A 21,435-nucleotide genomic window follows, 5' to 3' on the forward strand; every position below is an offset into this window, starting at 1 on the left:
GGTGGGACCGAAGGATGGCCCCGCTCCGAAGGACGCACCGAAGGCAGAGAGCGCTGAGACGAAGGAGGCGCCCAAGGCGGTGGAGGCGGCAGCGAAGGATGCTCCGAAGCAGGATGAGGCGAAGGATGGCGCCGGGCGAACGGAGACACCTAAGGTAGGGCCTGAGGCGAAGATGGCGCCGAAGCTCCCTCCGGCGGCGAAGGAGGCGGCGAAGGCGGCTGTGGTGCCGAAGGTGGGACCGAAGGATGGCCCCGCTCCGAAGGACGCACCGAAGGCAGAGGGCGCTGAGACGAAGGAGGCGCCCAAGGCGGTGGAGGCGGCGGCGAAGGATGCTCCAAAGCAGGATGAGGCGAAGGATGGCGCCGGGCGAACGGAGACACCTAAGGTAGGGCCTGAGGCGAAGATGGCGCCGAAGCTCCCTCCGGCGGCGAAGGAGGCGGCGAAGGCGGCTGTGGTGCCGAAGGTGGAACCGAAGGATGGCCCCGCTCCGAAGGACGCACCAAAGTCTGGTGACACCGCTAAGGCACCCGAGTCGGCGCAGCTCGCAAAGTCGCCCAAGGTAGGGCCTGAGGCGAAGATGGCGCCGAAGCTCCCTCCGGCGGCGAAGGAGGCGGCGAAGGCGGCTGTGGTGCCGAAGGTGGGACCGAAGGATGGCCCCGCTCCGAAGGACGCACCGAAGGCAGAGGGCGCTGAGACGAAGGAGGCGCCCAAGGCGGTGGAGGCGGCAGCGAAGGATGCTCCGAAGCAGGATGAGGCGAAGGATGGCGCCGGGCGAACGGAGACACCTAAGGTAGGGCCTGAGGCGAAGACGGCGCCGAAGCTCCCTCCGGCGGCGAAGGAGGCGGCGAAGGCGGCTGTGGTGCCGAAGGTGGGACCGAAGGATGGCCCCGCTCCGAAGGACGCACCGAAGGCAGGGGGCGCTGAGACGAAGGACGCACCCGAGTCGGCCCAGCTCGCAACGGCGCCCAAGGTAGGGCCTGAGGCGGAGATGGCGCCGAAGCTCCCTCCGGCGGCGAAGGAGGCGGCGAAGGCGGCTGTGGTGCCGAAGGTGGGACCGAAGGATGGCCCCGCTCCGAAGGACGCACCGAAGGCAGAGGGCGCTGAGACGAAGGAGGCGCCCAAGGCGGTGGAGGCGGCAGCGAAGGATGCTCCGAAGCAGGATGAGGCGAAGGATGGCGCCGGGCGAACGGAGACACCTAAGGTAGGGCCTGAGGCGAAGATGGCGCCGAAGCTCCCTCCGGCGGCGAAGGAGGCGGCGAAGGCGGCTGTGGTGCCGAGTGTGGGACCGAAGGATGGCCCCGCTCCGAAGGACGCACCGAAAGCAGAGAGCGCTGAGACGAAGGAGGCGCCCAAGGCGGTGGAGGCGGCAGCGAAGGATGCTCCGAAGCAGGATGAGGCGAAGGATGGCGCCGGGCGAACGGAGACACCTAAGGTAGGGCCTGAGGCGAAGATGGCGCCGAAGCTCCCTCCGGCGGCGAAGGAGGCGGCGAAGGCGGCTGTGGTGCCGAAGGTGGGACCGAAGGATGGCCCCGCTCCGAAGGACGCACCGAAGGCAGAGGGTGCTGAGACGAAGGAGGCGCCCAAGGCGGTGGAGGCGGCAGCGAAGGATGCTCCGAAGCAGGATGAGGCGAAGGATGGCGCCGGGCGAACGGAGACACCTAAGGTAGGGCCTGAGGCGAAGATGTCGCCGAAGCTCCCTCCGGCGGCGAAGGAGGCGGCGAAGGCGGCTGTGGTGCCGAAGGTGGGACCGAAGGATGGCCCCGCTCCGAAGGACGCACCGAAGGCAGAGAGCGCTGAAACGAAGGAGGCGCCCAAGGCGGAGGCGGCAGCGAAGGATGCTCCGAAGCAGGATGAGGCGAAGGACGTCACGGCTGAGCTGGCCTCGAAGGATGATGTTCGAGGGGGAGGCCAGCAGGAAAATCCTGCGGACCATGCTGCGGCAGCAGCAGCCGAGCTCACCCAGCGAGCTCCGTCAGGCGGTATTGCAGGATTCTTTTATAATATCTTCGGAGCTCCCGCCGCAGAGACGACGGCCGAAGTTGTTGAGAAGGCTGCGGAAGACACTGAAAAGAACGAGCCTGACGGAAAGGCGAATGAAGCCCCAGGCGCTCTAGACAAGCCACCGGCAGGCGGTCCCTCTGGCGCGCAGCTTCCGCCGGCCAAAGAGGCCCCCAAAAGCGCATCCCTGCCCACGGATGCATCCCTCACTTTGCCGGTGGCCAAGCCTACGCCCGGGTCTCAGCCCCCTGCTGACGCAGCCAAGGTCACCGAGTCTGGTGACTCCGCTAAGGCACCCGAGTCAGCCCAGCTCGCAAAGGCGCCCAAGGTAGGGCCTGAGGCGAAGATGGCGCCGAAGCTCCCTCCGGCGGCGAAGGAGGCGGCGAAGGCGGCTGTGGTGCCGAAGGTGGGACCGAAGGATGGCCCCGCTCCGAAGGACGCACCGAAGGCAGAGGGCGCTGAGACGAATGAGGCGTACAAGGTGGTGGATGCGGCAGCGAAGGATGCTCCGAAGCAGGATGAGGCGAAGGACGTCACGGCTGAGCTGGCCTCGAAGGATGATGTTCGAGGGGGAGGCCAGCAGGAAAATCCTGCGGATCATGCGGCGGCCGCAGCAGCCGAGCTCACCCAGCGGGCTCCATCAGGCGGTATTGCAGGATTCTTTTATAATATCTTCGGAGCTCCCGCCGCAGAGACGACGGCCGAAGTTGTTGAGAAGGCTGCGGAAGACACTGAAAAGAACGAGCCTGACGGAAAGGCGAATGAAGCCCCAGGCGCTCTAGACAAGCCACCGGCAGGCGGTCCCTCTGGCGCGCAGCTTCCGCCGGCCAAAGAGGCCCCCAAAAGCGCATCCCTGCCCACAGATGCATCCCTCACTTTGCCGGTGGCCAAGCCTACGCCCGGGTCTCAGCCCCCTGCTGAGGCAGCCAAGGTCACCGAGTCTGATGACTCCGCTAAGGCATTCGAGTCAGCCCAGCTCGCAAAGGCGCCCAAGGTAGGGCATGAGGCGAAGTTGGCGCCGAAGCTCCCTCCGGCGGCGAAGGAGGCGGCGAAGGCGGCTGTGGTGCCGAAGGTGGGACCGAAGGATGGCCCCGCTCCGAAGGACGCACCGAAGGCAGAGGGCGCTGAGACGAAGGAGGCGCCCAAGGCGGTGGAGGCGGCAGCGAAGGATGCTCCGAAGCAGGATGAGGCGAAGGATGGCGCCGGGCGAACGGAGACACCTAAGGTAGGGCCTGAGGCGAAGATGGCGCCGAAGCTCCCTCCGGCGGCGAAGGAGGCGGCGAAGGCGGCTGTGGTGCCGAAGGTGGGACCGAAGGATGGCCCCGCTCCGAAGGACGCACCGAAGGCAGAGGGCGCTGAGACGAAGGAGGCGCCCAAGGCGGTGGAGGCGGCAGCGAAGGATGCTCCGAAGCAGGATGAGGCGAAGGATGGCGCCGGGCGAACGGAGACACCTAAGGTAGGGCCTGAGGCGAAGATGGCGCCGAAGCTCCCTCCGGCGGCGAAGGAGGCGGCGAAGGCGGCTGTGGTGCCGAAGGTGGGACCGAAGGATGGCCCCGCTCCGAAGGACGCACCGAAGGCAGAGGGCGCTGAGACGAAGGAGGCGCCCAAGGCGGTGGAGGCGGCAGCGAAGGATGCTCCGAAGCAGGATGAGGCGAAGGATGGCGCCGGGCGAACGGAGACACCTAAGGTAGGGCCTGAGGCGAAGATGGCGCCGAAGCTCCCTCCGGCGGCGAAGGAGGCGGCGAAGGCGGCTGTGGTGCCGAAGGTGGGACCGAAGGATGGCCCCGCTCCGAAGGACGCACCGAAGGCAGAGGGCGCTGAGACGAAGGAGGCGCCCAAGGCGGTGGAGGCGGCAGCGAAGGATGCTCCGAAGCAGGATGAGGCGAAGGATGGCGCCGGGCGAACGGAGACACCTAAGGTAGGGCCTGAGGCGAAGATGGCGCCGAAGCTCCCTCCGGCGGCGAAGGAGGCGGCGAAGGCGGCTGTGGTGCCGAAGGTGGGACCGAAGGATGGCCCCGCTCCGAAGGACGCACCGAAGGCAGAGGGCGCTGAGACGAAGGAGGCGCCCAAGGCGGTGGAGGCGGCAGCGAAGGATGCTCCGAAGCAGGATGAGGCGAAGGATGGCGCCGGGCGAACGGAGACACCTAAGGTAGGGCCTGAGGCGAAGATGGCGCCGAAGCTCCCTCCGGCGGCGAAGGAGGCGGCGAAGGCGGCTGTGGTGCCGAAGGTGGGACCGAAGGATGGCCCCGCTCCGAAGGACGCACCGAAGGCAGAGGGCGCTGAGACGAAGGAGGCGCCCAAGGCGGTGGAGGCGGCAGCGAAGGATGCTCCGAAGCAGGATGAGGCGAAGGATGGCGCCGGGCGAACGGAGACACCTAAGGTAGGGCCTGAGGCGAAGATGGCGCCGAAGCTCCCTCCGGCGGCGAAGGAGGCGGCGAAGGCGGCTGTGGTGCCGAAGGTGGGACCGAAGGATGGCCCCGCTCCGAAGGACGCACCGAAGGCAGAGGGCGCTGAGACGAAGGAGGCGCCCAAGGCGGTGGAGGCGGCAGCGAAGGATGCTCCGAAGCAGGATGAGGCGAAGGATGGCGCCGGGCGAACGGAGACACCTAAGGTAGGGCCTGAGGCGAAGATGGCGCCGAAGCTCCCTCCGGCGGCGAAGGAGGCGGCGAAGGCGGCTGTGGTGCCGAAGGTGGGACCGAAGGATGGCCCCGCTCCGAAGGACGCACCGACGGCAGAGGGCGCTGAGACGAAGGAGGCGCCCAAGGCGGTGGAGGCGGCAGCGAAGGATGCTCCGAAGCAGGATGAAGCCAATGCTGTGTCCGTTGGATTGGCGAGATCATCGCCAATGATGCTGATTTCTGGGAAATCTTCCGAACAGTTGCCACGTGGGGTAAGTCGAGCTGAGGCGGCTCAAGTGGGGCTACAGAGGGACTCACCAAAAGCCAGTGCAAGGAGGCTGTCTTTGCAAGAAGGAGTTAATGTGCCTCCGTTGACGGAGGGACTGAAGAAGTTTGCTTCTAAAGGAGGAGTGAAGCAGTTGCCTTCCAAGGACGGTTTCAAGACTCAGGCATCAAACGAAGTAATCAAGAAGCTGGCGTCGAGAGAGGGTGTGAAGAGGCTGGCATCGAAGGAGGGAGTGACGAAGTTGCCTTCCAAGGATGGATTAAAGTCTCACGCGTCGACAGGGGGAATCAGGAGGCTGGAGTCAAAAGTGGCAGTCAAGAGGCTGGAATCGAAGGTGGCAGTCACGAAGCTGGAATCGAAAGTGGGAGTCAAGAAGCCAGAGTCACAAGATGGAATCAAGAAGCTGGAATCGAGCAAGAGAGCGAACAGTCTGACATTGAAGGAAACAGTGAAGAAACTGCCCTCGAAAGAGGGACTAAAGAAACTACCCTCGAAAGAGGGACTAAAGAAGCTGCCTTCAAAAGAAGGAGTGAAGAATCTGCCTTCTAAAGTGGGACTGAAGACGCAGCCATCACGTGAAGGAATCAAGAAGCTGGAATCAAAAGAAGGACTGAAGAAGCAGATATCGAAGGCGGGAGTGAAGAAGCTGGAATCAAAAGAAGGACTGAAGAAGCAGATATCGAAGGAAGGAGTGAAGAAGCTGGAATCAAAAGAAGGACTGAAGAAGCAGATATCGAAGGAAGGAGTGAAGAAGCTGGAATCAAAAGAAGGACTGAAGAAGCAGATATCGAAGGAAGGAGTGAAGAAGCTGGAATCAAAAGAAGGACTGAAGAAGCAGATATCGAAGGCGGGAGTGAAGAAGCTGGAATCAAAAGGAGGACTGAAGAAGCAGATATCGAAGGAAGGAGTGAAGAAGCTGGAATCAAAAGAAGGACTGAAGAAGCAGATATCGAAGGCGGGAGTGAAGAAGCTGGAATCAAAAGGAGGACTGAAGAAGCAGATATCGAAGGAGGAAGTGAAGGAGCTGGAATTGAAAGCGGGATCAAAAAGTTAGAGTGAAGGAGCGAGTGAAGGGGCTGCCTTCGAAGGAGACAGTAAACAAACTGCCTTCCAAAGAAGGGCCGAAGTAGTCGACGTTTAAGGACGAGTTGAGGCAGGAACCTTTTGAGGAACGACTGGCCACCTTTCTGACGTGGAAGCCCCTAAAGGACTTGTCCTCGAAGCTCCGCGTGGGAATCGTATCGATTCTTGGAAACTAAACAATTCACCGTAGGCGAGTTGCTGGTGCCTAATTTGAGAGAAACCCCTGGAATGAAGTCTCCGCAAAAAAGCAAACTAGTAAATTTATGGAGGTGTATATAGACGTTGGCTTAAGGCCAAAGAATGCCCACGTGGAAAATTTTCATGGTGCTGCTTGCGAATTCTCTTAGTCCCTCAGTCTGTACCTCAAGGTATACAGTTTTGGCGGTTACAGTACATGTTGAACAATAATTGTCGATACAGAAGATTGAGAATTAGGAACGCGGGTGGCTTTATACAGGGAGATCACAGACTGTGGCTTGCATTTCGTTTCATCGGAGTTTCTTGGAGGCGTTTCCTGTGTTGAACGAGCATTGTGTCAGTTGTTAATTACTGTATTGCGTGTTGTCCCTAACAATGTGGCGTGTTTCCTTCAAAAGTAGTTATCGAATCATTCCTCTCAATGTCGCTGCGTCTGCGTAGTGGAGCAATTCGAAATGCTCGGCAACGCGTCTTTTTGTGGCACAGCCACATCGTTAGGCTGTTGTAAATTTAGCCACATGTGGCTTCCTTTTTTTTCGTGGTCGCTTTGCCCTCTAGACAGCGATTCACGGAAATGCCTATAGTGGCCACTCAAAGGTGAAGAAGGCTCAACGTCCCTGCATCCAAGTCGTTCCGTGTGCTCCTGGCTTTCTTCTCATATGTTACTGTAATACTAGTCATTTCATCATCTCGTCTGATGGCAGCTACTAGCGGCGCACGTGCGTGTGTGCAGCACATGCCTGCTCTTTTCATTGTGGTACATGTCTTCATCGTGGGATATCAGACTGTTCCAGCAGCCCATGGTTCTTGGACCGTGGTGCTTCCCATAGAAATGCCGTTTAATTTTTCGAGCAAGCTACCACACTCGCAGCGTCTGTAGACGCTGTCACTGATAAGGCCTGCAAAACCTGTATTGAGGTAACCTAGGCTGAAAATGAATCATTCATGCGTCTCTGATTTTTATGTGACGGTTCAAACCGACTGGAGGTGATGAGGCCCGACAACTGTTCAACAGCGTACGAAGGTCGATCACCACAGATGCAATGATGATTAAACCCCGTCAAAAACTCAGAGCAAAGTCGAGCTTGGAGACGGCAGACAGGGATAAATCAGCTTGCATTTTGCCCTTCTTCGCCTGCGGACGAGGCGTACTCTTGACACTCTTCCCTGTACTGAAGCGAATAACACGGATAGTTGAAACTCTCCTCGAACTCATTGAAGCAAGTTCGGTTGGCCGGCGTTGCTGCCGGCTTACACTCGATGGTGGGCACAGTCTGAGTGCATTTGTCGTCCACTTCTTCTTCGATTTTCGTGGTGCAAGTTGCTAGCTCCCAATTTTGTACTGTGAGACACTTCTGCAGCAGATGAGCAGCCGACACGACAGAACTTCGCTTTGGTATCACGGAGTGGTATGAGAAAACAAACCACTAGTGCTGCTCCCTGATAAAGTGCCCGATCGATGAGGCTTCGCTCCCCCGAAACGAATGAGAGAGTGAACTTATGGAGGCAGACAGTTGTATACCAATCAAATCGAGGAGAACTGGCAGCTACGAGAGGTGCCTGAGCTTCTGAGTTTTCTTTCATAGTGTTATGCCGATGCTTAATTCACAGTCGCTGTACTAAGTTTTTTCCCTCTGCAATTCTCAACAGAACGATGCAAGTTGCATCTGTCGCTAACCTCATCATACTCCAGCTGCGGACACACATATTCTTCGTCGATCGTCTCCTCTTCAATGCAGGTTCCTTCTACAACCTTTTCGACAACCTCGCAAGACTCGTGGAGTTCGCCTCTTGTACATGCGTCGTCTACAGTCTTCATTATCGATGCTACGCACGTTGCAGGGACGGTGATAAAGAATTCCGTGCAATTTTCAGCTGAGATTGATTTGTCGCAGTCGTACTGTTCTGTTCGGGAATCCACCCTGAGCACGCCAGTCTGCATGATTTTCTTCTCATTGTCCTCGCATTCCTCCACCTCAGCAACGTCTTCACATGCATATTCTTCGTCGCGTGCGACTTGACGCGTGCAGGTTTCAGCGATCGTCTCTTCAGACATCAAACATTTTTCAGCAACTACCTTCTCCGAACAGGGGAAGGACGCTTCATACGGAACGTCTCTTGTACAGAGCGCTGGCACGACCACCTGAACAAACACAGTGGCATAGTGGTAACTGAACTGTATTTCTGTCCATCACGGGAAGCTCCATCGCTCGTTCCGCAGGCGCAACCCTGCAGTCAAGTATCAGTTTTTATGCGCGTTCAGCGACTGCTTACACTAGTTGATTCTCTGTCAAACTAAAGTGTTTTGAGTCCCCGTTTCACAGCACCAGAACAACGGATCTGATGAAACACGCACGTATCCACAGAAGTTGCCTCACTGTGACAGCTAGACTTGAGTGTCCGGATGAGAAGGAAAGAAATGCTTCTTAAAGCTTCTCCCCAGCTTACAGCAAGAGAAAGCACGGTCAGAGTTTCCCGGAAAACGCATTTACTGATAAAGACGTACCGGGACATTCTTTTCGCACGGATATGTCTCCACGGAGGATTCCGTTACTGACTCCCTGCGGTTCTTGTCGTGTTGGTCGTGACGGATTTGCAGCTGCTGTTCTCTCTTGACCGCTAAACGCGTGCAGTTGCTTTGTCGTCGTTCTACCACAACGTTCTGGCACGAGTACGATTCATTCTTGATTCGTGTTTCTGTACACGTTTTCACCTGATCCTCTGTCACCTGCTCGCATTTAGGCTTGATAACTTTTTTCGGACATGGATATGTTTCCTCGACCATCACAGGCTTTGAACATGTCTTTTTAACAAACTTTTTCACTAGTCTGCAGTGCCGTTCAGTCTCCGTTGTTTCGTACTCGTACGTGATGGGCACATCGATTTCACGGGTACAGGTTGCGGGTTCGACACGGAACTGGACGTCACATTCCAATCGGCTCTGAACTTTTTCACAAGGGTATGTAACTTCTTCAGTGACACTTCTTGGACAAGTTTCCTGAACTTGAACTGCCTTGGTTCGACAGATATACTCCTGCACTTTCTTAGGGCAAGGGCGCCTTGAGAATTTTGAGACTTTCCGTGTGCAGATGGACGGAACTGTTCGGGGCATTTTGTAACATATGGTTTTGGAAGTCATTGTCGGGCACTCGAACTCGATTTCTTTTGTCGATAGTCTCTTGCAGCCAACTGTCACCTGCCGCTCTTTTTCGACACAGACTTCTGGGAAGAAATCCGAGGGGCATGAGTAAGATTTCTGTTTCACAACTCTTCTCGTGCAGGTCTTCTCCTGCGAGAAGGGAACTTGTGAGCAGGTGCGCCGCATCTCCGGGGCTCGTGTGCTTCCACCGCGGCGATTGTCACTCACAGGTTTTTGGTCCACTGGTTTTGGAAGATGGAGTGCTTTTGCGGTATCCCTTTTCTTCTTGTCATTCTTCAAAAACGCTCCCGTTAGGCTGTTCTGCTCTCGTTCTGCACGTGGGATACGGATATATTCTGGACCACTACTGTCGGTGAGGCCATTTGCATGGCCTCGCCAGCGCCCAGTATCTGGTGAATCCAGGATCCCTGAAGACCACGGACCAGCGACCGCCAGCGGCCACAGCCCATATACAATAACAGTTATACAGAAATAGTGGAGGGCACCGATGCGATGTTGACCCATTGCGATACGAAACGAGAAAAAACATTGTTTTACCGGTGGCCACAAAAAACGTCCGATTCAAAAATACATCCACAGTTCATGAACAGTTACAAGGTAACGAAAAAACACCGAAAATCAGACGGTCGCGCTCCAGAAGCCTCATTTACAAATTTGTGGTGGTCGAATTACTGGACGGTGTCTTCGAATACAATCGTCACACTCGGTAGGTGGCTTCCGTTGTCGAACAAAACCAAAGGTATTAACAGAAAGTATATCTCAAAAGTAGAAAAACGCAGGGAAATTCCACCAAAGGAGAGACTGATCGATTGCACAGGCAGATCAGGCTCTTATCGTCGCGTGCAGGGTTTACTCCTCGAGCAAGGTCGTCAGCGTAGACGAGGTTCCGGTGTCGGGATCCGTCCGATAGTTTCGCAGTTCTTGTCTATTATTTCCTGATATAACACCCGCTCAACCCCAACTATTAAATGAGATTTATGTTTTAGCACGGTAATTTTCGTCTGAAGTAGTGCGCCTGATTCCGTGCAACTCATTCACTCTGTTGCGGCCTTTATGAAGCACAGTCCGGTGTTTCTCTACTTGATTAACAAGGAGACTTTAAACTAAATGTAGAATGACGACCAAAGACACACGGATCAGTGGCTTTCATTTTCGTTCGAAGAAAGGTTTTGAGTCCATTCCTAAAGTAGTATCAGCTGCGATAAAGCATACTCTATCGGTATCGGTCGTCTGACGCGGTGCCAGCCGCCGTCGCCTGTACAAGACGAGAAGTGGAGTTCTTGACACGAAGGTCCGAGGAGTGAGAGACAAAGCTAGGTTAACTACGGTGGTGTCGAGAAACCCCACAAAAAACTCATTGACGAATGATGCGATTCCGGACACCGCCGCCACGACGAAACGCGGTGTTGAAGAGACTCGACGCGGCCTGCTATAAATTCTGCAGCGGATTGACAACAGTAGAGCGGAGCATGCTTGGTTTAGAAACAAACAATTCAGTCGGGTGGGTTCAGTTTAACATGCTTGTTGGCAAAGGGAGCTTTGCAACGTAGCCATATCAGGAAACTGCTCGTTCCAGTCGTAGCTGCTGTGCTGAAGGGGGCTCATCGGTTGACATCTTCTGATCTTGACGAAAACTCCCGATGACGGTAGTCGTTTGCTTCATCTTACCGCCTGTTGTTTGCACCCTCAACTCGTGATGAAAGCTCTCTACGTATTACACGTACACTTCAACAGACAGGTAGGCAGATTCACCGCTTGTGACCATGGTCGGCATGGCAATTGACCCTCTCTGGGTCTGCTCACTTTTACAGAAACCAAAACATGAATAGCATCTCCTTATCATCTCGACGAACTCAACCAGGCTTGCGTTTGGTGTTTTTTGAAATAGACTTTCAAACCGTGGCGGTTGTCGCGAGCCTTTGCTCGAATTTGACATTTCCTGTTCTTAGAACCCAGACGCATTGCTCTGGTCCCACGGTTACAATGCAACTGATCAACAGACACGAGTGTAAGCTGCACTTTCTGGCCATCTATTGACTGTTGAATTGGCTCGACATTTCTCAAACCCTTAACTGCCGACGGTCCCACGCTGCAAAAGCAGGGTCCCATCGTTGACTTCCCTGGTGTCTTTCCACGCAGATCTGTGTCAGACTTCTCAATGGCATGGTTTTGAGTTCGTAAAGTTTAATATTATCAATGAAGAAGTTTGTTTGTGTTTGGATTCGGGTAGAGCAACACTGTCTACTTTTCGTTTTCACAACCTCTTGCTCTGCCGAAAGCAGCCGGGTGCCGTCTTGCGACCTCGCGTGTCTTGTGGCGGAACTGCAGTGGACAGAAAAATTTGGGCGGGCTCATGCCCACGTCTCGCTTTTTGTTACTGAACTTTCGTCGTTTACAAGTGTTATTTTTCGTCTAGCGCCTTCCCTACTCTCTTTCCGTTTACCGTGACTCATTTGCGTGTGGGCGCCTGCTCTAAAAGCCACCGCCAACACATTTTCCCCTCTGCTAGCCTCGGATCGCCGTTGGAGGGCAGCAGGTCGCCGGCCTCTGACTAATCTTCTACTTTTGCTTTTGTGTGCGCCGTCACTGCATGATTGTTATTTCTTCAACGACATATCTGACCGCAACGTGTGGGATTTCACTTATTTTCGAGCAAACGTGTCGCAGCGATCTGGACCCCGGAGTCAGGGTGGAGAAAACCGGACCTCAATGCTGAGGACACAGTTCCACTCTCAGTAGACGGTCATTGAAAGTTCTCATCGCAGGCAACTTTTTCTGCGTGCATTCATCAGAGGCTGTGGGTCCATGTCCTTGACACTTCAACATACGCATGTGAGCGTCTCCAGCCCCACTCCATACGCCATTTCACTGTCGAAAACACGGGACCAAGCCCCGAGGAAACCTCTTTCTTTCTTGAGGGAATGCCCAGGTTTCGGGTTCAGGCTCCTCAACTTTCAAAGGCGAGGAACCAACTGAGACTCATTCTTTGTTGAACTCGAAATTGATGGGATGCACTTGTGCCCAATTCCGCTAGGATTCACTGTGGCCAAACCTGTGAACTTCATCAACCCCGCTCGTAGCCTGGAGGGTTACCACTTTCGGGACCTCCTCGCAGGGAGAAAAACACATTAAACTTATCGTATCTTATGTGTCTATGTATTTTCGAATTTACCAGCAAGAGACTTCGAAGCTCTTCGTTTCCCCGACAGCTTTTCTACTTGTCGTTTGTCTTCTTGTGCGTCTCGAGCGCGCTGCGCACAACCGGATCTCCGCGTCCAAATATTTCCAATTGCTTTCAGACAGCCTCTTCGCTTATGGATATGTGTAATAAATCAGTTTGAAGCCATAGCGTTTTCGTCTTCCTTCTCCGAGAGTGACGCAATTCTTTAGCACTCAGCCTCGAACTCGACACTTTTCGCTACCAAACCTTCTGAATGAGCTACTCTTGTACTTTTGTAAATGAAGGCCTTCAGCACCGGAGAGCGTTACACTTGAAAAAGAATAAGGTTGTATCGTGTCGTTTTAGCGAGCTTATGAGGGTGTCAGCCTCTCCCTCTCCTTTCAATTATGCCTACCCTGGTACACCTTGCTTCTCTTTAACTCCTGTACCAGACAGGCCGGTCTTTTCAGGTTCGTTGTTTCCGGATTTTTAGATGTCTCATTTTAAACGTATCCGTGTTGCCGACATCGGGCGTAGCAGTCGGCTCTCGCTTCACGATTTTCCGTCAGGGAATCGACCGCCGCCTGCGCGGTCGACTACCCAGTTATCACTTTTCTCACTCTTCCACAAAAGGCACAATGGATTACGTTCCGGAGGAGTTTGTAGGGAATTCGCGTCCTCTCCATTCTTTTGGAGCGGGTGCGCGAGCTGAGAGACTCCGCCAAGACATGGCGGCGGTGGGCAGTGTGGCTTCTGCGGCAAGCGCCCAGATTTCCGAGCCCTACGCAAGCGGCAGTGAAGAAGAGGAAGTGATGATTGACGATGAGGAGTATCAGCTGATTTTGTCTCCGTTCCACGCATGCTCTCCCGCTCAACCCCCCTTGTCGCTTTGCGAAGAGACCCGAGCGGAAAACTCCCACTGCGAAACACCGAAGTTTGCCTCCACCGAGCGGGAAGAAGGCCCTTCACGGTCCTCTCTGCCTTCGCCTGCGCCGGGTTCAACGACCCAAGAAGATCGGCAGCAGAAAGACGACGCGGCAAACGATCGCGAAACATCAAGTCCGGCCACTCGTTTCAGCAAGCCCGCTGTCTCGTCTCCCGCCTCATCGCTCTCTCGAGCTGTCTCTCACCCAGCGTGCGATGATCGTGGCGAAGACCCGTCGGCGCAGCTCTCTGCTGCCGCCAGTCCCCAGACGAAGACAGAGCAGGTTCCTGATTTGGAAACCGAGGCACCCGATTCAGACGACGAAGACAATACCTACGCAGTCCGCATCGTGATTACAGGCCCCGCAAGGTGGCGTGGCGACCTCTCCTTCCAGGGAACGCCTGCGATGCTTTGCACGATCCTTCGTTTGCGAAGGTGTGAAGAAACAACACAGCCAGAGAAGAACAACAGGGAGGAGCCGGAGGAAACTCCCTGCTCTTCAAAGTGGCGTGAGGAGATTGTCCTCCAGAAAAGGGGTTGGGGGCCTCTTGTCCTCGAAGAGGTTCTTGTCCACGCTCGCAGGCTGCAGCAGGCAAAGCAGCAGCGGGGGAAGAGAGGAGAAGAAACTGAGGTGAGCATAGAGAAGACAGGTCTCGCGACTCCGAATTGAGCAGCCGGAGATAAAAGGAGACTGGACTACACACGAAATATGTTTTCAAAGAAGGCCAAGAACGCCTCGAAAGAGGGAGGGAACAGGGGTCAGGACACAACAACATCGAAGGGCCTCTGTTCTCCAAACGCATGTTTTGATTCCAAGTGCTGCAGTGCGGAGGGCGAGCGAGTGGTTGTCTCTGCGGCGTGGCTTGATTCTTCGTCATCTTCAGTCTCACCTGGTTAACTCTCTCTTGTTGTCTCGATTCGCCTTACATTGCTTTCTCTGTCTTTGTCCTTGTCACTGACAGACCTGCCTCTGCCTGTCTGTTTGCCTCCGCTGGTTTCATACTCCCAGGAAACCGCATCTCTTTTCTCCTTCCCCGCGACATTTTCGGTGCTGTGTTAATGCTTTTCTGCACAGGTTCTTTTGCTTCATTTTCATCGATCGGTGGACGAGATTCCCCGTCCATCAGAGGACCATCCGTTTATCTTGCCTTCTGCCCTGACGCACGCGCCCCTCTCAGTTCTCCGGCTGCCGCTGTCTGACTTGGACTTGGGCCCCACAGAATCAAAGTACCGTCTGACGCTTCCCCCTCCCAGCCCGTTTGCCCCCTCTCCTTCCTTTCTGCTGTCTCCTTCCTTCTCCGTCGAAAAACTCTCGAGGGACTTCGGCGAGGCCCTCCAGAACTCAACGCGAGGGGCGAATCGCTGCAACGTCATTCTGTTTTCTCTCAAACTCACGACTCTTCTCACATCGCCGTCGACGCAGAAGGACCAGCTCTTCCTGCTCCACACTCAGCAACAGCAGCTGCGGGTGCGCTTAACGGCGGCCGCATGTGGCGGGCCTTCGCCGCCGTTTCTGGCCTCTTCTCTGTCGTGCTCTGGCTCCAGATCACTCGTCCTCGCAGACCACCTAGCCAAGCTGACAGCCGCCCAGAAAGCTCTCTCCCGCCGAGAGAGGCAGGTGGGGGGACGGGCATGCGCCTCTGTTGTCCAGGGGCGATTTGGCCGAGCTGACGAACGCCGCGCTGTTCCGGGCTCCGTCGTTTGCATGCGTCGTGGCAGCAATCCTTTAACAACTTCTGCTCCCCTGCTGCAGCCTCCCCTTCACTCCACGCAGGTCGCATCCCCCCCCTCTGTTGTCTCCGCTCCCGCGCATTCGCCTCGGGGCCTGGCCTCTGAGTCTCCAGAGGGACCCCAGGAGACTGCAGGCACTCACGAAGATGAATCTACGGCACCCGCGGCGACCCTGAACAAGGTAGGTTCTAGCGAGGTTCGAGGGGCGAATGAGAAACCGGAAACGCATGCGTCCGAAGGTCCTTCTACTAAAACCGGTCTCGTGATGACATGCCGGCCGGTCTCTGCTCCCTCGACCCGTTTGATCCGCGTGAACGGGTCGCTGAAACAGAACTCGCGGGGAGTTGCGGACGACGCCCAGGAAATGTCTTGGAGATCTCAAAGCGAAAAGGACCCCAGCAAGATGCTTGCTTCGCAGTCGGAAGCCGGCGTGGAGAGCCATCTCTTCCTTGCGATCCAGGGCCAGAAGTCCTGCCTCCCAAAGGGCATCACAGGACACTCCTCCTCTTCGTGTATATATGCGGAGACCACACAGAGGTCACCCGACTTTCAGGCAGAGGGGGGCGCAAGTCAGAGCGGTCTGTCTCTGCAGACGATGCGTCTGAAACAGTCCTTCGCGCGTATTAAAGGAGCACACTTTCGTCCTCCGAAGACTGTACTGAATGCCGAACGCGACGTCGAAGACATCTACCCCGACGACAGCGTCTCCGTCCACGGGGGCCAGTGCAGGAGACTGTACGCCGAGACCTCAGAACAGGAAGCTGAGGAACGGCGACGCGCCCCGAAGGCTGCTTCGTCCGAAACGGGCTTCTTGGCGAACCGAGAACGCGATACGAGCGCTACTCTGAGCGCGTTCAGGAGATCCACCAGCGACTTGCGAGGCCGGGAAGTTTGGTCGAGCGACGGAGAAACGAACAGCTGCTGCGACAGTGCGGGGACGCTGCTCTCAGACGCCCACTCCCGCAAAACTACGCTGACGTCGTCCATCCAGAGAATGAATTTTCTGATGAACCAGGCTCAGCTGCTACTCCAGCGGCGACAGCTGAAGCACCAGCAGAGAGTTATGGCACTCCAACGCGAAGAGGAACGGGCGGCGCGAAACGTCTCTTGCGAAGCAGTAGTCAGTGGCGGGATCGCGACAGAACGGAACGAAGCAGGGCGCCCAGACGCCCTGTTGGGGGGTGAGAAGGCGAGCAGGGGCCTCACCGCATCGCAGCTGAGAACCGAGGAAGCGGGGCGGGCAGAGAAACTGAGGGGATTGCATGCGACGAAGAGCGGCGCAGAGCATGACAACGAGAAAGAAGAAACAAGAGAAAGAACGCCACAGTCCCCGCATGTCTCTGATTGCAAAGAGAAATTCGATTCCCGAGAGAGGGTCGAGACCCCGCGACCGGCGAACTCAGTGGAGACAAGCTGTGCGTCGCCTTCGCCAGGGGATGCGCTACAGAAGCCTTTTTTTGAGGATCCGAAGGCGGTGGCGCGCGTTTTACAACCTAACATCGTCGGCACATCTGGATTAACCTGCAAAGAGAAAAACGTGGAGGGCACCGACTGCCTTGATGGTGTTGGCGAGACAGCAAATGAAGGGAAGCTGTCAGAGCCCCCGACCGCTGTCCCAACAACAACTGGAAGCGCTGCGTGTGTCGAGGAGGGCCTCAAGTGTGAGGCCACCACGGTGTCGCCAGTGTCTCGGTCGGATGAATGCGAGGACGAAAGCGAAGAAGGCATTTTGAACGAGGCGCGAGGCCGTGAACAGTCTCGGGAGGAGGTAATTGCCTGTCCTCGTGTGAGGGACCCGCCGGACGCAGACGCCGTTTGTAAGCGAAAACCGCCGACCGAGGAAGTCACTGCATCGCAGGCAAGGAACGAAGAAAGTCCCCTTCAATCTTCGTCCTTTTCGCCTCCTCCTGACGGCGACGAAAAAGCCTGCTTCGCTCCTGCGCCTTCGCCTTCTCTGCTGTCTCTTCATGTCATGGCCAGTGGCGACGGTCCTCTCGAGTCACTCCCCCCTTCGTTTTCTCATGTCCTCCCTTCTGAAGTCCCATCTGTTTCGCAGAAATCTTCTTTTGTGACAGCAGACCTAGCTCCTCAGACGCCGGTTCTCGAGTCCATAGAGAGCTTCTCTTCTCTCCAACCTTCTGAGAAGGATCAAATGCAGACGGAGACGAAGGCAGCAGTGCCTGCAGTGACCTTTGAAACGAAAGCTGGTCCTCTTCATGAAGAGGATAAACAGAGCCAACTTCACGAGGAAGAACTGCGAACCATCGTGGACCAGCTACGGGGATACATGGTGCGAATCGAACATAGATTGTCCAAGCGACTTGCGAACAAGAAGAAGAAGCTCGGGAAGTGGGGAGAAAAGGCCTCCAGGAAGGGTGACTCCGGTGTGGGCGTCCCCGATGCGGAAGGCCCCCAGGAAAAAGACCGGCGAAGAAGGTCGACGGGAAGGGAGACCGAAAACGAGCGTCTGTCGCTTGATAAAGGCGGTCGCGCCTTCTCATCGACCGAACGAGACGAGATGCGGAGACACAAAGAGGAGAGCCAAACCTTGGAGGCATGTCCCCAAAGAGCTCTGGCCGTGTGTGATCTCTCTTACATAGTTGCATCTGGACCGGACAAGCGAAAGCCCGAGCAGGGACCCAGAGATGGACATCCAACTGCCGCTAGGCTCGACTCATGCCCTGCTAGCGCGCAACAAGAAGCATATGCTCAGAAACAGAAAGAGGTAAGTGGAGATGAGATCCCCAATTTCTTTGTTTGTGGTCAGTGTTGACAGGTTACTCGGACTCCTCTTTTCCTTTTCATAGATGCCGTTTCCTCAAATATTGCGTTGTTTCTGTGGTTTTAAGTATCTGCTTCATTGCAGCGCGTTTTGTCCGTTTCTCTTGTCAACCCAATATCGAAGAGAAATGGGGGGCTTTCTTTGTTCTTTGGAACTCTGTATGCGTTTTTCGCCGCTTCGTTTCGCTTTTTCAGGACCAGGCAGCGCTGGAACGTCTGGAGGCAGAATGCCTGAGCGCACGAGCGGCCATTGCAGCCTTGAAGGCCGACTTGGCAAGAACAGTGGAGGAGAAAGAAGCGCTGAGACAGGCAGGCGAGAAGAAGGAAGAAGAGCGAGAAAGGAAAGAACAGGCCCTTAAGCAGGAGAAGCGTCAGCTGGAACTCGCGTTCGAGAAAGAGAAGGCGGTATTGGAGGAGCGACTCAGACGCGGCGTCGAGGCGGAGCAGGCGACGCGACACCGACAGACAGCAAAGGAAACATCCGATAAGAACGAGCCGGATGACGAGGCAGCCGAGAAAGAGCAGTTGAAACTGCATGCACGGAAGCTGGCAGCGGCCTACGGGGCGCTGTCCAAGAAGGTTCAACTCGAGGCGACAATGCGAGACCAAGCGATGAAGAAGAAGGAAGAAGAGATGCGGGCGATCCTCGAGCACCTCAAGAAGCAGGAGGCGCGGCTGCGCCAGATAGACGAAGAAAACGGACGACTGCAGGCGCAGCTTCGCTCCGGCAGGGGCGACTCCGAGCGCTTGCGAAGTCAAGATACCCCACCATCTTCCATTCAAGCGAGGGAAACTGAGGACCTCCGCCGACAGCTTCAAGATGCGACGCAGGAGCTCACACGGCAACAGCAGAAGATTCGCCTCCTCGAAGACCAGCAACGCAGTGTCGCTGTTTGTGCGTCCTCGTCTTCCTTCGTTTCCGGTTCCTCGTCTTCACCTACGTACCCGGGGGGGGTGAACCCATGCGCTTCGCGGGGTCCCAGCGCCTCGCTCTCGTCGCCGGGCCTCGAGCAAGTCGAGAAACTCCAGCGCGAACTGGCCTTGGCTGAGAAGGACAGAATCCGACTATTGGCTTTGGACAAGCAGCGCGAGAAGGAGCGCCTGCACCTCGTCGACCTGTTTTCTCTACAGTGCATGCGCGTGAAGGAGCTCGAGCAGCAGCTGCTCCAGATCGACGAGCAGCTCGCCAACATCCTGTCTCAAACCACGCGCGCGACGGCGTCTGCCTCGCGCTTCTCGCATGCCTCTTGTCGATCAGGCGGCTCTGAGAAACCCACTGGTGAATACGATTGTATGGGAAACGCACAGAACGGGAAGGAGAATGAGACAATTGAAGGAAAAGAAAGCAGTTGTACGCCCTTCAAGCGAGGGGCGCCAGCCACGGAGAGCCCTCCCTATTCGGGGGGCTCAGTGCCTTCCCGGGAGACAGATGAAAGTGTCTCCTTTCGACCATCCGTTCTCCAGCGTCTCCGGGGAATGCGGGAAAGCATTCGCCACATGCAGTCGCGGCCTGGGACTCTGCCATCCTCCCTGAATGCGCAGTCGCTAGCGGGGCTGTCCAAGCCACTCGGCCGCAGAGAAGAAAGAGAAACTAAAAGCGAAATTGGCTTCCTGGGGGGCCAGTCCCCTGCGGTCCACCCGCGCGAGAAAGGGCAAGGCAGGTCGCCTTTGGCCTCGCTTTCTCACTCTCACCCAGCGGCTTCAGGACGGGAGATGGTCCACCTCACTGGTGTGCCTGGGTCACCTGGCCCCCCGACAGGGGACCCGGCGTCTGAGGCTGGGACAGAAGCCGGTAAAAGGGAGAGAAGCACTTCGTCGAGGAGGCCAGAGTCAGCCGGGGGCGCGAGTGTTCACTTTGCAGAGCCTGCCAAAGGCTTCGACCATTCGACGCAGCGGTCCTCAAGTGAGCAACGGAGACTCGGGACTTCCGCAGCTCAGCCTCCGTTGTCTCGTCCTTCTGTCTCCACTTCTCAAACCGTATTCGTCGGCAGACCGCTGCCCCGCTGCCGCTCCCCAGCGACCCGCCAGCTGTCGACCAGCAGTCACGCCGTGCTCTCTCCCGCGTCTGCGCGCTCACCCGAGCCCTCTGTCGTCTCCTATGGCGCTGGAGTTTCAACGCCCGCGGGAGTCACGTTTCCCCTCCTGGGAAACCCACTGTTGCCTTGGGCGCAACCTGAGGGACCGAAGAACGACGCGCGCTTGCGGCGACTCTCAGGGGTCGGATCCGAGGAGAAAGAAGAACGCCGAGGACGGAATAGAGTCGGGGGCACCGAACCTCACATGCGGTCTTCTTCTGCGCAGTCAGCGCCTTCTTCGGGGCTACATAAAACTCCGGCAATGCCTTTCGATGCGGCCTTCGTCCCGTCCTACCTGATGACGCAGAAACCCCACACGGGCCCTGTCTCCGTCGCAGCAGCGCCGACGCGCTACGCGACCCCCTTCGGCTCGTCGCTCATGGGGGCCCGGCTGCAGGGCTCGGGGCTGCTGCATGCGTCTCTGGCGATGCAGAGAGACTGTGGTGGAACAGAAGAGAGGCTGGCGCGATCTCTTTACCCTTCCCAGACGCGAGAGGTCTCTGACTGGAGAGGAAAGGTCGATGGAGAGCGAGGCAGGGACAAAGGCCCTGACTCGAGACAGTGCAGGCCCTCTCCCGTATATCGCTTCGCCACGCCAACCAGGCTCGCCCAGAGGCTCCCGGCTGGCGACGAACGCGCCGTTTCTCCGGCCCTGCGTTTGGGAACTCCACTCAGACAGGCGACAGTGGGCCCTTGGCTGCAAGACGCTCTTCCGAGATGACGCAAAAACGTACTAGGGAGAGACACGGTCGACTCTACTTCTGAAAAAGAAACTCGAGGAATACAGGCTCAGAATCTTAATTAAATTATGCATAAATGTTTTTGAATGTGAGAGTTCCCGTTGAGTTGTACATGGGGTGTTCTTTTCCTTGTCTCGCAGCACGGTTCCATGGTATATATCTGTCCGCGCTTACCCTTCACACGTTCTTGTGTAATAAAAGCATGTTTGCATGGATGGCTCAGAGAAGAAACTTTTTACCGGTTATCGAAAAGATCCACCCTTGTCTTTTCACGAGTTCTTGACTTGAGGGCGACGGCTGTGATCACCGAAGACTTTCAGAGTTCGCGGAAACATCACATCGCGTAAATGTTGAAGTCTTGTGGAGTTTCACTTCTAGCAGAAACATCGTTTTTCTCTGGCGTCTCGACCTTCTGCACTCATCTACCTGATGCACGTATATATATATATATATATATATATATTATATCCTGCAGGACTGCGTCCTACCACCTAGCAGTAAGAAGTCCCAAATAGAAATGAATTGTACGGGCATTACAAGCAGTCTGAGACAGGCAAATGCATTTTAGGAGCTACTCATCTCTCGAGATTGTGCTGACGGCTGTATCTGCATCATCCGTCTGCACGTCTGGGGTTGTCGTACTGGAAGTACGGGGGAGAATCACGGCTAGAGCGGCAACA

General features: G+C 56.2%; 3 protein-coding genes across 3 annotated transcripts; 2 read left to right on the forward strand and 1 right to left on the reverse strand.

Moving 5' to 3' along the window:
• Positions 1-172: 172 nt before the first annotated feature.
• Positions 173-7,128, forward strand: TGME49_264420 (lipoprotein, putative; the record flags this gene model as incomplete). The annotated part of the gene is made up of 2 exons (XM_018781364.1): positions 173-5,196; positions 5,224-7,128. The coding sequence occupies 2 exons, from the start codon at positions 173-175 to the stop codon at positions 5,954-5,956; spliced, it is 5,757 nt and encodes a 1,918-aa protein (XP_018636337.1). The 3' UTR covers positions 5,957-7,128.
• An 8-nt stretch (positions 7,129-7,136) lies between these two features.
• TGME49_287960 (hypothetical protein) lies at positions 7,137-10,148 on the reverse strand. Its single transcript, XM_018782014.1, has 2 exons — positions 8,690-10,148; positions 7,137-8,326 (listed from the first exon to the last, which is right to left on the reverse strand). Exons 1-2 carry the CDS (start codon positions 9,845-9,847, stop codon positions 7,784-7,786), a joined length of 1,701 nt encoding a protein of 566 aa, XP_018636338.1. The 5' UTR covers positions 9,848-10,148; the 3' UTR covers positions 7,137-7,783.
• Positions 10,149-11,758: 1,610 nt separating this feature from the next.
• Positions 11,759-21,134, forward strand: TGME49_287970 (hypothetical protein). Its single transcript, XM_002368206.2, has 3 exons — positions 11,759-14,059; positions 14,504-17,884; positions 18,136-21,134. Exons 1-3 carry the CDS (start codon positions 13,142-13,144, stop codon positions 20,734-20,736), a joined length of 6,900 nt encoding a protein of 2,299 aa, XP_002368247.1. The 5' UTR covers positions 11,759-13,141; the 3' UTR covers positions 20,737-21,134.
• The last annotated feature ends 301 nt before the right edge of the window (positions 21,135-21,435 follow it).

This window comes from Toxoplasma gondii, chromosome IX (assembly GCF_000006565.2).
Source record: "Toxoplasma gondii ME49 chromosome IX, whole genome shotgun sequence".
NCBI classification, from domain to species: Eukaryota; Apicomplexa; class Conoidasida; order Eucoccidiorida; family Sarcocystidae; genus Toxoplasma; species Toxoplasma gondii.

Bases quoted from the DNA above. Each gene is read 5' to 3' on its own strand.
- TGME49_287960 (XM_018782014.1), bottom strand. From the start codon at position 9,847: ATGGGTCAACATCGCATCGGTGCCCTCCACTATTTCTGTATAACTGTT. The intron at 8,327-8,689 runs GTACGTCTTTAT...GTGTTTGTTCAG, and splicing joins CGTGCGAAAAGAATGTCCCG to GTGGTCGTGCCAGCGCTCTG.
- TGME49_287970 (XM_002368206.2), top strand. From the start codon at position 13,142: ATGGATTACGTTCCGGAGGAGTTTGTAGGGAATTCGCGTCCTCTCCAT. The intron at 14,060-14,503 runs GTGAGCATAGAG...TTTTCTGCACAG, and splicing joins AGAGAGGAGAAGAAACTGAG to GTTCTTTTGCTTCATTTTCA. The intron at 17,885-18,135 runs GTAAGTGGAGAT...TCGCTTTTTCAG, and splicing joins ATGCTCAGAAACAGAAAGAG to GACCAGGCAGCGCTGGAACG.